The following is an 18,412-nucleotide window of genomic DNA, read 5'->3' on the forward strand; positions in this document are numbered from 1 at the left end:
TGAAATTTGAAAAGAATCGGATGCTTATTTCGCATTTTATGAGCGCTTCAGTTATTCAAAATTTTAACCCATTGTGGGGGAGGTACTAGAAGGAGTGGACTGAAATCTACTATCTTCACACCAGATCACATGTTTGAAAAAATATTGGGATGTGCCAAGTGTAAAAGGAATCGAATGAATATTTCGCATTTTATCAGCGTTCTGGTTAATCGAAAATGTTAACCCTTTGTGGGGCAGGTACCATAAGGAATGGGGCGATATCTACCATCTTCACACCAGATCTTGTGTTAGTACAAATATTGGAATGGGTGGAATTTGGAGAGAATGGGATGCTTATTTCGCATTTTATGGGAATTATAATTATTCAAAATTTTAACCCTTTGTGGGGGAGGTATTAGAAGGAGTGGTCCGATATCTACCATTTTCACACCAGGTCTAGTGCTTGAAAAAATATTTCAATTTACCCAGTTTGAAAAGAATCAGTTGTTTATTTCGCATTTTATGGGAGTTATAATTATTCAAAAATTTTGACCCGTTGAGGGGGAAATGCCAGACGGAATGCACCGATATCTACCATCTTCACACCAGACCTAGTGTTAGTAAAAATATTGGAATGTGTGAAATTCGGAGAGAATCGGATGCTTATATCGCATTTTATATGCGTTTTTATTATTTAACATTTTAACCCCTTGTGGAGGAGGCACCGGAAGAAGTGGACCGATATTGCTAATCTCCAAACTGGATCTAAGTTTAATAATAATATTATGATCTACCAAGTTTTCGGATGTTCCATTGGAGAGTTAACGTGCGCAGCAGCCAGCCAGCCAGCAGACATATAGAGGGACGGATATCCCTAGATGGACCATTGACGCCCTGAAGTGGATTTTGTCAAAGGATACCGAGGGCCTACGACCCTTACGTCCCATTATTGTCAAGACATATATTTATTGATTTTTTTCTTAAATTGCCTTTAAATTTTCTTTTTGGTATTTTCGAAATCATTTAATGTCCAGCAGCCTAAAAATATGCAATAATTTTTCCCTGAAAAGAAGAAAAATACGTGCCTCCTTCAAAACGCTGTATAAAAATCAAACTCTTGACATCTATGAATGTTGGACAAGAGTTTATTGTTGTTCGGGCTATTGTAGCAACAATAAAGTGCTCCGAGGTACTTTGCAGCAAAGCCAACATCCAAAAAAGGACTCGAGTCAGGAGGATTTCAATTCCCACAAAGTGTTGTTTGAGCGCAACCTATTTACTTGCATACATTTCAATATCTGTAAATGTCCTGCAAAAGAAATGTGGGAGCAGACAATCTCCTTACACGCTTCTATCCTCCTCTCTCCTTCTCCTTCTGCCCTCCTCTCCCCTTCGTCTCTAGCTCGTCTTTTCCTTGTCTCTCCCTCGTATTTCCCTCGTCTCTCCCTCATATTTCCCTCGTCTTTCCCTCTTCTCTCCCTCGTCTCTCCCTCTTCCAACTTCCCCTATCCCTCCTCTCTTTCCTCCATCCTAAGCCAAGGAACAATTATTTCAGTGCAAAGATGCCAACTTGGTATCTGTCATCCCACTTGGCCCAGTTAAAATCTCCTGTGGCAGAGCTAGGTATGCGGCATTGTCCTTAGACTTCCTCTCCACCCTCCTCCCTCTCATACTCCTGGCAAATTGCTTCACCAGGTTGACTAGTTCACTGGCAAACCATTTAACATAGGCGCCAATTGAAAATGTTGCACTTTGGCATAATGCCAGCCAACCTGACAACCAACCAGCAGCTCCTCATCCTGCAGCTTGTCTCTTTGGGTGTGTGTTACTTTTATTCTGCTATCATTGTTGTTCTTCTATTTTTTTCTGGTTATGCTCACTTCTCCGCATCAACAATAACACGGATTAAATGTCAAGAAAAAAAATATGAAAATGAAAAGAAGAGGACGAAGGAGAACAAGAAGGGGGATGAATGGAAAGTTTGTCTTTTTTTATTTTTTTTTCGGTGAGCGCTATTGTTTGGAGCTTTCATCAAGAGTTGTTTGGAATGGTGAGACTCGGCACGCCGCTCTTGAGTCAGTCGGCCACTTTTGTTTACTCCCAGGCTATTTGCATTTAGAAACAATAAAAACAACAGCAACAAAAACAACAACAGCTATGAAGTATCAGAATCCTTTTGTTTTGCTGTTGTTGCTGCTAAAAGCGTTTTAGGGGTTTAAATGTTTAATGGCCAACTTTTGGGGCATTGTCTCAACAACTTTTGTTGTTGTTATAGTTGTTTTTTTTCTCAGCCGACTAAATTGTTGCCGCAATCAAGTTTGATGAACTTCTGTCATTATGCAGAGAAAAAACAACAATAACAACAACAAAATATACAAAAACTACAACAACAATAGTATGCAAATCAAAGACACTTAGTGGCAAATTTTTGTAAGTGGCAAGGATGTGAAAGGATTAATTGAAAATCGGACTCTCCTAGGAGTTTCTTCAGTAAATTTAAAAATAATTTTTAAGATTTAAAAATAATTTTTAATTTAAAAATATTGTGATTTAAAAAAAATAATTTTTTAATATTTAATTTTTTAAAAATTAAAATAATTTTTTTAAATATCTTTTCAAGGCGCACCTATAAACGAGGATTTTTTTAAAAATATTTTTTCAAGGCCCACCATTAAACGTGGTTTTCATAAAAATATTTTTTTAAGGCTCTCTAATAAAAGTGGATTTTTTAAAAATATTTTTTCAAGGCTCACCCACAAACCTGGATTTTTCAAAATTATTTTTTAAGGCTCACCTATAAACATTAAATTTCTAAAAAATATTTTTTCAAGGCTCACTTATAAACGTGGATTTCCTAGAAATATTTTTTCAAAACTCACTTATAAACGTTAAATTTCTTAAAAATATTTTTCAATGCTCACCTATAAACGTGGATTTGTTAAAAATATTTTTTCCAAGGCTCTCTAATAAAAGTGAATTTCTAAAAAAATATTATTTTCAAGGCTCACTCATAAACGTGGATCTTTTAAAAATATTTTTTCAAGGCTCACCTATAAACATGGATTTCCTGGAAATATTTTTTCAAGGCTCACCTATAAACGTGGATTTCTTAAAAATATTTTTTCAAGGCTCACCTATAAACCTGGATTTTCTAAAAATAATTTTTCAAAGCTCGCATATAAACCTGGATTTTCAAAAAATAATTTTTCAAGGCCCGCCATTAAACATGGATTTTTTAAAAATAATTTTTCAAGCCTCACCATTAAAGGGGGATTTTTTAAAAATATTTTTTCAAGGTTCACCTATAAACGTGGATTTCTTAAAAATATTTTTTCAAGGCTCACCTATGAACGTGGATTTTTTAAAAATATTTTTTCAAGGCTCACCTATAAGCGTGGATTTCTTAAAAATATTTTTGCAAGGCTCGCCTATAAACCTGGATTTCTTAAACATATTTTTGCAAGACTCACCTATAAACCTGGATTTTTTAAAAATATTTTTTCAAGGCTCACTTATAAACCTGGATTTTTTAAAAATATTTTTTCAAGACTCACCATTAAACGGGGATTTTTTAAGAATATTTTTTTTTCAAAGCTCGCCAATAAACGTGGATTTCTTAAAAAAAAATTTTCAAAAAAAAAGAATTTGCAAGGCTTAGTTATTAGCGTGGATTTCTTAAAAATATTTTTCAAGGCTCTCCATTAAACGTGGATTTTTTAAAAATATTTTTTCAAGGCTCATCATTAAACGTGGATTTTTTAAAAATATTTTTTCAAAGCTTACCATTAAACCTGGATTTTCTAAAAATATTTTTTCAAGGTTCACCTATAAACGTGGATTTCTTAAAAATATTTTTTCAAGGCTCACCTATGAACGTGGATTTTTTAAAAATATTTTTTCAAGGCTCACCTATAAGCGTGGATTTCTTAAAAATATTTTTTCAAGGCTCACCTATAAACGTGGATTTTTTAAAAATATTTTTTTCAAGCTCATCATTAAACGGGGATTTCTTAAAAATAGTTTTTCAAGGCTCACCTATAAACGTCTATTTCCTGGAAATATTTTTTCAAGGATCACCTATAAACGTGGATTTTTTAAAAATATTTTTTCAAGGCTCACCATTAAACGTGGATTTCCTGAAAATATTTTTTCAAGGCTTACCTATAAACGTGGATTTCTTAAAAATATTTTTTCATGGCTCACTTATAAATGTTAAATTTCCTAAAAATATTTTTCCAAGGCTCACCTATAAACGTAGATTTCCTGGAAATATTTTTCCAAGGCTCACTTATAAACGTGGATTTCTTAAAAAAAATTTTCAAGGCTCACCTATTAACCTGGATTTTCTTAAAAATATTTTTTACAGGCTCACCTATCAACGTGGATTTCTTAAAAATATTTTTTCATGGCCCACTTATAAACGTGGATTTTTTAAAAATATTTTTTCCAGGCTCACCTATCAACGTGGATTTCTTAAAAATATTTTTTCAAGGCTCACCTATAAACGTGGATTTCCCAGAAATATTTTTCCAAGGCTCACTTATAAACGTGGATTTCTTAAAAAAAATTTTCAAGGCTCACCTATTAACCTGGATTTTCTTAAAAATATTTTTTACAGGCTCACCTATCAACGTGGATTTCTTAAAAATATTTTTTCATGGCCCACTTATAAACGTGGATTTTTTAAAAATATTTTTTTCAAGGCTCACTTATAATCCTGGATTTCTTAAAAAAATTTTTTTCAAGGCCCACCATTAAACGGGGATTTCCTGAAAATATTTTTTTAAGCCTGCCCCATAAACGTGGATTTTTTAAAAATATTTTCTCAATGCCCACCATTAAATGTAGATTTCTTAAAAATATTTTTTCAAGGCTCACTTATAAACGTGGATTTTTTAAAAATATTTTTTTAAGTCTCACCTATAAACCTGAATTTTTTAAAAATATTTTTTCAAGGCTCACCTATAAACGTGGATTTCTTGAAAATATTTTTTCAAGGCTCTCTTATAAACGTGGGTTTTTTAAACATATTTTTTCAAGGCTCATTTATAAACGTGGATTTCATAGAAAATATTTTTTCATGGTCCACTTATAAACGTGGATTTCTTAAAAATATATTTTCAAGGCTCACCATAAAACGTGGATTTTTTTAAAAATATTTTTTAAGGCTCACTTTTAAACGTGGATTTCCTGAAAATATTTTTTTAAGGTCCACCTATAAACGTGGATTTTTTAAAAATATTTTTTTCAAGGCTCTCCTATAAACGCGGATTTCTTAAAAATATTTTTTTCAATGCTCACCTATAAACGTGGATTTCTCAAAAATATTTTTTCAAATAGCCTCTTGTGGTTTTCCAGCCATATATAAAGATATCACACTTGATCACGCTTGAATTCCGAACACGAATAACTTTTTTTCTGGCAAATTCTCATCAAAATGCTTTTGTACGTTTGTAAACAATATAATGAGCTGTCACTGGAATAATTTTAACAGCTGTCGGACGAGTGGCTTAGAAATGACAGCAGTCTGAATTTGCTTGCAGTTTTTTCATTTCACCCGGTATTTTCGGGGTTTTTTGGGAGGATTGATACATACTTTTTTTGAAATACAATAGAGATAGAGGTTTTTTTTTCGTTGACTACCTATAGTAAAATTTGCTGCAGAATAATTTTGTCTCTGACCTCATCCTTCTAGAATGATGTTTTCTTTGAGAATTTTGCATAAATTCACATAAAGTACGGTTTTAACCCCCACAATGTGTTTTTAATATATGTGATTTCCTGGCATTCCGGTAAAATATACACTCTTGATGTCTTCTAGGACCTATAGTAGAATTTTATGGCCAATAATTCTGTAGAATATTTTCACTTGCTACGATCCCGTTTAAAGGGAGTTTTTAGTCATATTTGCAAAAAAGGACCAAAAAGACCCCTTTGTTGGCTCGCATGAGGGTTAACATTACTTACTAAAGTAATCCTCTTATTTTTATCCGCAATATTGCCGAAGACACTATAAGCCTAAAATGCACGGATTCCGGGGAATCCTTATCCGAAAATTTCCAAAAGTATGAAAAAGGGGGGAAATTGTCCCCTTTTTTTAGGTTACCTTACCCAATGTAAATTTTCAAAACCCCGAAACAGGTGTTTTCGTTCTTTAGCTCTACTTTCATAATCTACTGGATTTTCTCCGGACTTAATGAAAAAATTAAATTTTGTCGCAAAAAATTTCAATTTTTGTCATCAAGGACTTTCAAGGACATTTTTTTTAGAAAATTTTAAGTCGATATTCAGATTTTTAAATATATTTTTGCAAAGAAATTTTTTGCAAGGAGCAACAGAATTTTTTTTCCAAGGAGAATTATCAAGGACTCTCAAGGACATTTTTTTTTTTCAAAAAAATATAAGGACATATTTTTAGTTACCATTCCGAACTTTACATCCCTTCCAACATCGAAACTTTAAATTGATATGTGTAATTTCCTCTTCGCCCTGCTCCAAATCCTATCTGCTGTCATTCTTGTCCATTTTTTGATTGTTTTGCTTTTGACATTTGTTGTAGGACCTCCAATCTGCGCCATGAACTATTAAATATCAAAAGGTTATAAATAAAAGGTTGTTGTTTTTTTTTTTGGAGACAGCATCATTATCACCAAAAAACACAGTCAAGGCTTTGTTAACTTCATGTCTCAAATGGCAGGGCCAGTAGCAACAACAACAAGTGAGTCTTTGTAATAAAGGACCACACAAAGGAGGTTTTTTTGTGGATGAGAGAAGAAGGGGGTGGGGGAGAGGAAGTGGTGTTGGGCTTAAAGTAACACCAAAGTCATAAAAGTGGCATTTAAATATAATGACCAACATCTTGGCTACTGCCAACCACTACCGCCACCACCACCCCACCAACTACCCGGCCAAGTAATGAAAGAACATTTCCAGTCTATTTATCACCACCGGCCAGTGTGGGCCACCAGAAACCACCCTCATTTCCGTTTGTCAACGCATGGCATGCAGCAGAAGGGCCGACAGGCAGACAGACAGACATGCTGGCCATTCACAAAACCACCCAACAAGGACAAGTGAGGCTCAAATGCTCCTTAGCGACACCATCAACGCCAAGGACATCATGCGTTGTGGCATTAGGAAAAGCACGACCATTCAGTCGAAAAGTCAAGATCAACAGGTGGAGGTGAGGGGGAAGAAATACATATTCTTGAAAAAAAAAAATCCGAAATATTTGTAGCTTGAAAAAATATAAAAAAAACAAGTTTAAAAAAAACGACCCTTCGAAAAATATTTTAAAAAAATTGCCGTTTGAGGCTGAAAATTGAAAAAATATTTTTAAAAAATCCACGTTTTTTATGAAGTTTGAAAATATTTTTTTAATGTTTTTAAACATATTTAGGAGGGTGAAGAAATATATATTTTTCAAAAAAAAGTCCAAAATTTTTGTTGCTCCAAGAATTTTTTTAAAAAAATCCCCGTTTATGGAGGGGACTCAAAAAATTATTTTTCAAAAAAAAAAAATCCAAAATGTTTCTTCAAATATTTTTTTAAGACTCCTGTTGAAAAACAACCCTTCGAAAAATATTTTTTATAAATCGCCGTTTGAGGCTGGAATTTGAAAAAATATTTTTAAAAAAATCCACGTTTTTTAAGGAGTTTGAAAACAATTTTTTAATGTTTTTGAACATATTTGGGAGGGTGGAGAAACAAATATTCCTCAAAAAATTCAAAATTAAGTGTTGCTTGAAAAAATATTAAAAAAAGACCCTTGATTTTTTTTTATAAATCGCTGTTTGACGCTGAAACTTGAAAAAATATTTAAAAAAAATCCACGTTTTTTATGAAGTTTGAAAATATTTTTATAGGAGGGTAGAGAAATAAATATTTTTCAAAAAAAAAAAAAAAAAAAAAAAAAAAAATGCAAATTTTTTGTTGCTTCAAAAAAGTTTTTTTTTAAAAAAAATTGGGGGGCTTATTTTTTTTTTAAATGCATTTTTTTGAAGCTTGAAAATATTTTTTAAAGTTTTATAAACATATTTAGGAGGGCGGAGAAATAAATGTTTTTCAAAAAAAAAAAGATCTAAAATTTTTGTTGCTCCAACAGTTTTTTTTAGTTTTTTTATGGGTGGGACTCAAAAAAAAAAAACAAAATTCTTGTTGCTTCAAATATTTTTTTTAAAACTCCCGCTGAAAAACAACCCTTGAAAAATATTTTTTATAAATCGCCGTTTGAGACTCAAAAAATATTTAAAAAAAATCCAAAATTTTTGTTGTTTCAAATATTTTTTTAAAACTTCCGTTAAAAACAACCCGTCGAAAAATATTTTTTATAAATCGCCGTTGAGGCTAGGACTTGAAAAAATATTTTTAAAAAATTCACGTTTTTTTATGAGTCTTGAAAATATTTTTTAACATTTTTAAACAGATTTAGGAGGGTGGAGGAATAAATATTTTTCAAAAAAAAAAAAAAATGTTTGTTGCTCCAACATTTTTTTTTAAAAATCCCCGTTTAAAATCCAAAATCCTTGTTGCTTCAAATATTTTTTTAAAATACCCGTTGGAAAACAACCCGTCGAAAAATATTTTTTATAAATCGCCGTTTGAGGCTGGAACTTGAAAAAATATTTTTAAAAAGATCAACATTTTTTTCTGAAGCTTGAAAATAATTTTTAACGTTTTTAAACATATTTAGGAGGGTGGAGAGATAAATATTTTTCAAAAAAAAAAAAAAAAAAAAAAATCCAAAATTTTTGTTGCTCCAACAATTTTTTTAAAAAACCCCCGTTTATGGGTGGGACTCAAAAATATATTTTTTAAATCGCCGTTTAAGGCTGAAAATTAAAAAAAAAATATTTTTAAAAAATTCACGTTTTTTAAGAAGTTTGAAAATATTTTTTAAACGTTTTTAAATATATTTAGAGGGTGGAGAAATAAATATTCTTCAAAAAAAAAAAAAAAGATCCAAAACTTTTGTTGCACCAAAATTTTTTTAAAAAAATCCCGTTTTTTTGGTGGTACTTAAACAATTATTTTTCCAAAAATATTTTTTTAAAACTCCCCTTGAAAAACAACCCTTCGAAAAATATATTTTTTAAATAGCCGTTTAAGGCTGAAAATTGAAAAAAATATTTTTAAAAAATCTGCATTTTTATGAAGCTTGAAAATAGTTTTTTCTAACATTTTTAAATATTTTTAGGAGGGTGGAGCAATAAATATTCTTCAAAAAAATCCAAAACTTTTGTTGCTCCGACAATTTTTTTTTAAAATTCCCGTTTATAGGTGGGACTCAAAAAAAATTTTTTCAAACAAATCCAAAATTCTTCTTGCTTCAAATATTTTTTAAAAACTCCCGTTGAAAAACAATGCTTCGAAAAATATTTTTTATAAATCGCCGTTTGAGGCTTGAACTTAAAAAAATATTTTTAAAAAAATCCACGCTCACCGTTTCACCGTTTATAGATGGGACTCAAAAAAATATTAAAAAAAAAATAAAATTCTTGTTGCTTAAATATTTTTTAAAACACCCGTTGAAAAACAACCCTTCGAAAAATATTGTTGATAATCGCCGTTTGAGGCTTGAACTTGAAAAAATGTTTTTTAAAAAAATCACGCTTTTTGATGAAGCTTGAAAATATTTTTTTTTAACATTTTCGACATATTTAGGAGGGTGGAGAAATAAATATTTTTCAAAAAAATCCAAAATTTTTTGTTGCTCCAACAATTTTTTAAAAAAATCCCCGTTTTTGGGTGGGACTCAAAAAATTATTTTTCAAAAAAATCCAAAATTCTTGTTGCTTCAATTATTTTTTTCAAAATCCCGTTGAAAAAAAACTCTTCGAAAAATATTTTTTATAAATCGCCGTGTGAGGCTTGAGGTTGAAAATATTTTTAAAAAACCACATTTTTTATGAAGCTTGAAAATACTTTTTTTTAAGCAAAAAAATATTCTTCAAAAAAAAATCCAACATTTTTGTTGCTCCAACAATTTTCTTTTAAAAATCCCCGTTTATGGACGGTATTCAAAAAATATTTGTTAAAAAATCCACTTTTTTGAAGTTTGAAAATATTTTTTAACATTTTTTGACATATTTAGGAGGGGGGAGAAATAAATATAAAATTTTTGTTGCTTCAAAAAATTTTTTATTTAAATCCCCATTTTTGGATGGAACTCAAAAAAATATTTTTTAAGAAATTCCCTTTTTGTTAAATTTGAAAATATATTTTTTTAACATTTTTCGGCGGAGTTTGGAAAAATAAATATTTTTCAAAAAATCAAAAATTTTGGTTGTTTCAAAAAAAAAAAAAATTTTAAACCCTGCTTATGGGCGGGACTTAAAAAATATTTTTTTAAAAATCCACTTTTTTGAAGCTTGAAAATATTTTTTAATATTTTGGACATATTTATTTTGACCGTTTAATTACGTGTATCCTTTAACTGATTTGCAGTCTTAATCTTCTTATTGTCCTGCCTTATTCTTAAGTTTTTGATACCTTAACTCATTTCATTTTCTTTTTGTCTTGTTTTTTTCGTTCTCATTGCAGCAACAAGTTGTTGAATTATCCGGCTATGTCATCATTTTGGTGGAAAATGTTGATGGAAAAATTAAATTATACGGTTCACCACCGGATCGTGATAATTTGGAAGTGGGCGATGAGATACTCGAAGTTAATGGCTTAACGCTGGATAATATATCGCGCACCGAGGTTATACGTCACATACACGATGTAAGTTGGAGATGGGAAAAATAATTTGGAATTTGATATTGAATTTTCTGTATTCTTCTTTGCAGTGCATCAAATCGTGTACGATATGTTTGCGGGTGCGAAAGAAAAACGATTCACGGCTGGGTAAGTAAAGAGAAAATATTTCGAATTAAAAAATATATAAAAAAAATTCTGGAATTCAGTGAAGAAAATTGATTAATTCCAGAAGGGAAATTGATAAAATAAATACGCTGGAGAAAGCTCTCTCAGTCTTTATTAAAAGTCTACAAAACTTTTAATATGGCACACCCCTGCGTATAAGTAATTTTAATTCAATTGATTTTAAAATAACCTGATTTCAATTTGAAATTTTCGCTATAAATATTAAATTTAGAGATTTCTTTTGTTTGCAGACCCATAATAAAATTTGATAAGGAAAATTTTTGTCTTTGACACCAATACTCTACGGGAAATATTTTTGGGAAATTCTGACTAAGTTTTGAATGAAACCGAAAATTGGCCAAAGATTTCATTTTATATATACCGAATTATCACCAATATTTTTATGGTATATATAATATCTACCGATTTCTTGTGCTTGGGGGCCTATAGTGAAATTTCATGAGGAACATTTTCTCCTTTAATACCAACTCTCTGTGAAAACTCTTAGGGGAGATTTTGGCTAATATTTGAAAAAAATGCAGAAATTAAAAAACAAATTTCAGATAAGTCGCATTGTTCTTGATATTTTCGAGATATATGTTATAGCCTCCGATTTCTGTTGTTCTGAAACCCATAGTGAAATTTGATAAGGAAATTATATACCCTGGAGAGAGCTCTCATAGTCTGCATTAAATGTCTACAAACCATTTAACATGGCACACCCTAGCGTATAATTAACTTTAATTAACTAAATTTTAAAATAACCTGATTTTAACTTTAATTTTTCGGTATAAATACTAAATTTAGAGATTTGTTTTGTTCACCGACCTATAGTGAAATTTGATGGGAAACATTTTTTCTTTTAGCACCAATTCTCTACGGTAAATATTTATGGGTAGTTCCGAACAATTTGGGAAGAAACCAAAAAATTGCCAAAAATTTTATTTTATATATACCAAATTTTCGCCGATATTTTTATGGTATATAGTATGTCTAACGATAATTTTGCCTAGAGTGAAATTTGATGAGGAATATTTTTCCTTTTTTAGAGGTCCTTTGGCCCCCCCACTGCAATCTATTTCTAAAAATTTGCCATTAATGGACTGTTTAGAAAAAGGGACCTAAAAGACCCCTAAACTGGATAGTTAGAGGGTTAATATATTTTACAAAATTGTTTTTCGCGATGTTAGCTTTAATATTTCTGAACATAGTATGAACCTCAAATCGAAGGGTCCCCAGAAATAGGAATTTATTTTAAGTTGCCTAAACTTTCTCTTAATTTCCAACTTTTCTTTATTAACCTGAATAATTTCCGATTTTTGATTACTATATATTGTATCTAGCGATTTCTTTTGTTTGGTGACCTATAGTGAAATTTTGTGGGGAATAATTTTTCCTCTGACACCTACCACCTGAAATTAAGTTTAGTGGGCTATTTGACCTCAAAATCGAAAATAGTGCAAAATTTAAAAAAAAAAATTAAAAAACAATTTATTTTCCCAATTGTAGTGTTAAATATTATATCCACAGATTTCTTGTAAGGGAGGTCCCATAGTGAAATTTGATGAGAAATATTTTTCTCTTTAGAAGGAATTCTCAAAAATAAAGATTTAGAGGGCTTTTGGGGCCCCAATTGCAACCTATTTTAATAAGAAGTGATTTTAGGGGTTTGTAAAGAAAGGGGCCCAAAAGACCGCTAAAATGGGATCTTAGAGGGTTAAGATGACTTACAAAATTATTCTTCGTGATGTTGGCTTTAAGATTTCTGAACTTTGTGTGCACCTCAAATGGAAGGGTGCCCCGAAATCAGAATTTATTTTTAGTTGCCTAAACTTTCTCTTAATTTCTAACTTTTCTTTATTAGCCTGAATAATTTTCGATTTTTGATTACTATATATCATATCTAGCGATTTCCTTTGTTTGGTGACTCATAGTGAAATTTTGCGGCGAATATTTTTTTCTCTGACACCTACCTTCTGAAATGAAGTTTAGAGGGCTATTTGATCACAAAATCGAAAATAGTGCGAACTTTTACAAAAAATATTTTCAAAAACAATTTATTTCCCCAATTGTAGTGTTAAATATTATATCTTCAGATTTCTTTTAAGGGAGGCCCCATAGTGAAATTTGATGAGGAATATTTTTATCTTCAGAAGAAATCCTCTACAATAAAGATTTAGAGGTCGTTTGGGCCCCCAATTGCAACCTACTTTAAAAAGTTGTCATTTTGAGGTGTTCTTGAAAAAGTACCCGAAAGACCCCTAAAATGGATATTAAGAGGGTTAAGATGTCTTACAAAATTGTTTTTCGCGATGTTGGCTTTAACATTTCTGAACATAGTGTGCACCTTAAACCGAAGGGTGCCCTGAAACTAGGGTTTATTTATAGTTGCTTAAACTTCCTCATAATTTGCAACTTTTCTTTATTAACCTAAAAAATATCCGATTTTGATTACTTATATATCATATCTAGCGATTTCCTTTGTTTGGTGACCCATAGTAAAATTTTGTGAGTAATAATTTTTTCTCTAGCACCTACCACCTGAAATGAAGTTTAGTGGGCTATTTGGCTTCAAAATCGAAAATTGTGCAAAATTTTACAAAAAATATTTTCAAAAACAATTTGTTTCTCCAATTGTAGTATTAAATATTATATCCATAGATTTCTTATAAGGGACGCCCCGTAGTGAAATTTGATGAGGAATATTTTTGTTTTTTAGAAGAAATCCTCTAAAATAAAGATTTAGAGGTCTATTGGGCCCCCAATCGCAACCTATTTAAAAAGGTTTCCATTTTTTGGTGGTTAAGAAAAAGGGACCCTAAAGACCCCTAAATTCGATAGCTAGAGGGTTAAGATGTTTTACAAAACTATTCTCTGTGATGTTGGCTTTAACTTTTCTAAACATAGTTTGTGACTTAATGCCAAGGGTCTCAAGTAATCTGAATTTCTTATAAGGCTTAAATTTATTTTAAGGCCTTAAATTTTCACATTTTCTTTATTAACCTCAAAAATTTCCGATTTTTGATTACTATATATCATATCTAGCGATTTCTTTTGTTTGGTAACCCATAGTGAAATTTTGCGGGGAATAATTTTTGCTCTGACACCTACCACCTGAAATGAAGTTTAGTGGGCTATTTGACCTCAAAATCGAAAATAGTGCAAAATTTTACAAAAAATATTTTCAAAAACAATTTATTTCCCCAATTATAGTGTTAAATATTATATCCACAGATATCTTATAAGGGAGGTCCCATAATGAAATTTGATGAGGAATATTTTTCTCTTTAGAAGAAATCCTCTAAAATAGATATTTAGGGGTCTTTTGGGCCTCCAATTGCAACCTATTTTAAAAAGTAGTCATTTTGAGGTGTTCTTGAAAAAGGACCCGAAAGACCCCTAAAGTGGGCAGTTAGAGGGTTAAAATTGTTTTCAAAATTATTCTTCGTGATGTTGGCTTTAAAATTTCTGAACATAGTGTGAACCTCAAATCGAAGGGTACCCTGAAATCAGAATTTATTTTTATCTGCCTAAAATTCTTTTTAATTTCCAACTTTTATAAATTAACCTAAATAATTTCCGATTTTTTACTATGGTTATCATATCTAGCGATTTCTTTTGTTTGGTGACCTATAGTGAAATTTTGTGGGGAATAATTTTTCCTCTGACACCTACCACCTGAAATTAAGTTTAGTGGGCTATTTGGTTTCAAAACCGAAAATAGTGCAAAATTTAAAAAAAAAAAAATTAAAAAACAATTTATTTTCCCAATTGTAGTGTTAAATATTATATCCACAGATTTCTTGTAAGGGAGGTCCCATAGTGAAATTTGATGAGAAATATTTTTCTCTTTAGAAGGAATTCTCAAAAATAAAGATTTAGAGGGCTTTTGGGGCCCCAATTGCAACCTATTTTAATAAGAAGTGATTTTATGGGTTTGTAAAGAAAGGGGCCCAAAAGACCGCTAAAATGGGATCTTAGAGGGTTAAGATGACTTACAAAATTATTCTTCGTGATGTTGGCTTTAAGATTTCTGAACTTTGTGTGCACCTCAAATGGAAGGGTGCCCCGAAATCAGAATTTATTTTTAGTTGCCTAAACTTTCTCTTAATTTCTAACTTTTCTTTATTAGCCTGAATAATTTTCGATTTTTGATTACTATATATCATATCTAGCGATTTCCTTTGTTTGGTGACTCATAGTGAAATTTTGCGGCGAATATTTTTTTCTCTGACACCTACCTTCTGAAATGAAGTTTAGAGGGCTATTTGATCACAAAATCGAAAATAGTGCGAACTTTTACAAAAAATATTTTCAAAAACAATTTGTTTCCCCAATTGTAGTGTTAAATATTATATCTTCAGATTTCTTTTAAGGGAGGCCCCATAGTGAAATTTGATGAGGAATATTTTTATCTTCAGAAGAAATCCTCTACAATAAAGATTTAGAGGTCGTTTGGGCCCCCAATTGCAACCTACTTTAAAAAGTTGTCATTTTGAGGTGTTCTTGAAAAAGTACCCGAAAGACCCCTAAAATGGATATTAAGAGGGTTAAGATGTCTTACAAAATTGTTTTTCGCGATGTTGGCTTTAACATTTCTGAACATAGTGTGCACCTTAAACCGAAGGGTGCCCTGAAACTAGGGTTTATTTATAGTTGCTTAAACTTCCTCATAATTTGCAATTTTTCTTTATTAACCTAAAAAATATCCGATTTTGATTACTTATATATCATATCTAGCGATTTCCTTTGTTTGGTGACCCATAGTGAAATTTTGTGAGTAATAATTTTTTCTCTAGCACCTACCACCTGAAATGAAGTTTAGTGGGCTATTTGGCTTCAAAATCGAAAATTGTGCAAAATTTTACAAAAAATATTTTCAAAAACAATTTGTTTCTCCAATTGTAGTATTAAATATTATATCCATAGATTTCTTATAAGGGACGCCCCGTAGTGAAATTTGATGAGGAATATTTTTGTTTTTTAGAAGAAATCCTCTAAAATAAAGATTTAGAGGTCTATTGGGCCCCCAATCGCAACCTATTTAAAAAGGTTTCCTTTTTTTGGTGGTTAAGAAAAAGGGACCCTAAAGACCCCTAAATTCGATAGCTAGAGGGTTAAGATGTTTTACAAAACTATTCTCTGTGATGTTGGCTTTAACTTTTCTAAACATAGTTTGCGACTTAAGGCCAAGGGTCTCAAGTAATCTGAATTTCTTTTAAGGCTTAAATTTATTTTAAGGCCTTAAATTTTCACATTTTCTTTATTAACCTCAAAAATTTCCGATTTTTGATTACTATATATCATATCTAGCGATTTCTTTTGTTTGGTAACCCATAGTGAAATTTTGCGGGGAATAATTTTTGCTCTGACACCTACCACCTGAAATGAAGTTTAGTGGGCTATTTGACCTCAAAATCGAAAATAGTGCAAAATTTTACAAAAAATATTTTTAAAAACAATTTGTTTCCCCAGTTGTAGTGCTTTATATTGTATCCGCAGATTTCTTATAAGGGAGGCCCCATAGTGAAATTAGATGGAGAATATTTTCCTCTTTAGAAGAAATCCTCTAAAATAAAGATTTAGGGTTCTTTTGGACCCCCAATTGCAACCTATTTTAAAAAGTAGTGATTTTAGGGGTTTGTAAAGAAAGGGGCCTAAAAGACCCTTAAAATAAGTAGTTAGAGGGTTAAGATATTCTACAAAAATATGCTCCATGGTCTCAGCCATAATATTGCTGAACAAAGTCCATACCCAAAGTTCAAGGATCCCTCGGAATCTTGTGTTGCTTCGGAGGAACCTTGAGGTTTAATTTTTGTTTTATTAAATTGTTATTATTTATTTAATTTTTAAATAATATTTATAAAGTTGTATTTATTTTTGAATACCCATAAATTATCTCCACTCAATACTCTATTCGGAAAAATGGCCAGCAAACTATCGTGTCAATTTTGACAGTCGTACCTGATGGAAATAGATTTACAGTCGACACGAAATAAATCATTGATGCATAACAGCAAATTACATTGGCGCAATGGGAGATTGGCTAACACACACCCAGACATCCACACACACATGGACATACATACATATGAACATACACACACACTCCCATGAACACTCACCCACCCACTCAATGAATAGTCACAATGAATTGAAATGCAATGGCAGGGAAATAGCTTTTGTGGACACACCCTCCAAATCAAATGGCAAGTAACCCCCTCTGCTCCACTGCCCCTTCCTCTCCCTTCCCCTGATATCTCATGACCCCGGCAACGCAATGCTATCGATTACAAATCAGACACAGTACAGTAACAACAAAAAATTCAAGCTAATTGGGTTTTTCATTTGAGGAAGGGAGGGGGCAGACTTGTGGAGAGTTGGAGCTGAACAGACTTTGGGAGTGTGCGAGAACGGCTGAATGTTTTTGGCCACATGCGACAAACGACAATTGATTTTTAAATGATTTTTCTTCTTTTGGCGAAGCCAAACAAACATTGGAGGCTCCATTCGTCATGGGCATCATTCGCCACATTCGGCGGAACTACTTTTCTGCCATACGCTAAGTGTTACGTGTACGTTACGTTTCATTCTGGGCTGATTAATGGATTGTGGTTTATATGTTGCCAGCAAATTCCACACTCCTCACCTCCGCTCGCACACCCCACTCCACCCCACACACACACACTTTGGTGCGTGTGTTTTCTGATTCTTGGCAATTAACAGTTTTCCACTGGTGACCGGGACATGGTTGAACATGCAATGGCAATTGTTGTTAGTAGTTTTTTTTGGCCATTACTGCGCTGTTGACAAATGAAGTGAGCCGTATGCCAACAAATAAGCCCTCATTAGGGATGTTGTGGCAACAAATCTGAAATTAACTCTCAGAGGGCAATGGGACAGTGGCAGATGACAAGGAGAGGAAAAGAAATGGGAGAAAAAGAGTAAAAAAGCAAAAGATTCAAAATCAAAAATAATTAAATTGTGGAAATTTTTCAGTTTTAGGAAATTTTTAGACGAGTAACCGGTTACCAAAACCTAATAACCGGGTCCCAAATTAGACAAGGAATCTTATATTTTGCATTACAACACAAAGACATATTGATTCTTCATGAAAAAATCAAGAAAATACATAAAAATCGGCAAAAGTAACCGGGTAACCGGTTCGAAAATTCCACTAAAATAAAAGAAATATCTAAAATTTGACATAGACAGATTACCAAATGTAGAAAAATCAATCGGCAAAAGTAACGGGGTAACCGGTTGGAAAATTTTTAGACGAGTAACCGATTCCCATAACCTAATAATCGGGTTCCAAATTAGGCAAGGAATATTATATTTTGCTTTACAACACACAGGTATATTGATTTTTCATGAAAAAATCAAGAAAATACATAAAAACTGGCAAAAGTAAACGGGTAACCGGTTCGAAAACTCCAGTAAAATAAAAGAAATATCTAAAATTTGACATAGACAGATTACCAAATGTAAAAAAATCAATTGAAGACACCAAAACCGGCAAGAGTAACGAAGTAACCGGTTGGAAAATTTTTGGACGAGTAACCGG

At 31.8% G+C, this 18,412-nt stretch overlaps 1 protein-coding gene across 1 annotated transcript in view; it reads left to right on the forward strand.

Annotated features, from left to right (window-relative positions):
• Window positions 1-18,412, forward strand: part of LOC101892292 (uncharacterized) — a 304,676-nt gene that overhangs the window by 33,657 nt on the left and 252,607 nt on the right. Inside the window, exons 2-3 of the mRNA XM_059118748.1 lie at window positions 10,522-10,704; window positions 10,770-10,827. Coding sequence (XP_058974731.1) covers window positions 10,522-10,704; window positions 10,770-10,827 — 241 coding nt within the window. The remainder of the gene's footprint in view (window positions 1-10,521; window positions 10,705-10,769; window positions 10,828-18,412) is intronic.

The sequence above is a fragment of the Musca domestica genome, unplaced genomic scaffold (assembly GCF_030504385.1).
Source record: "Musca domestica strain aabys unplaced genomic scaffold, Musca_domestica.polishedcontigs.V.1.1 13, whole genome shotgun sequence".
NCBI classification, from domain to species: Eukaryota; Metazoa; Arthropoda; class Insecta; order Diptera; family Muscidae; genus Musca; species Musca domestica.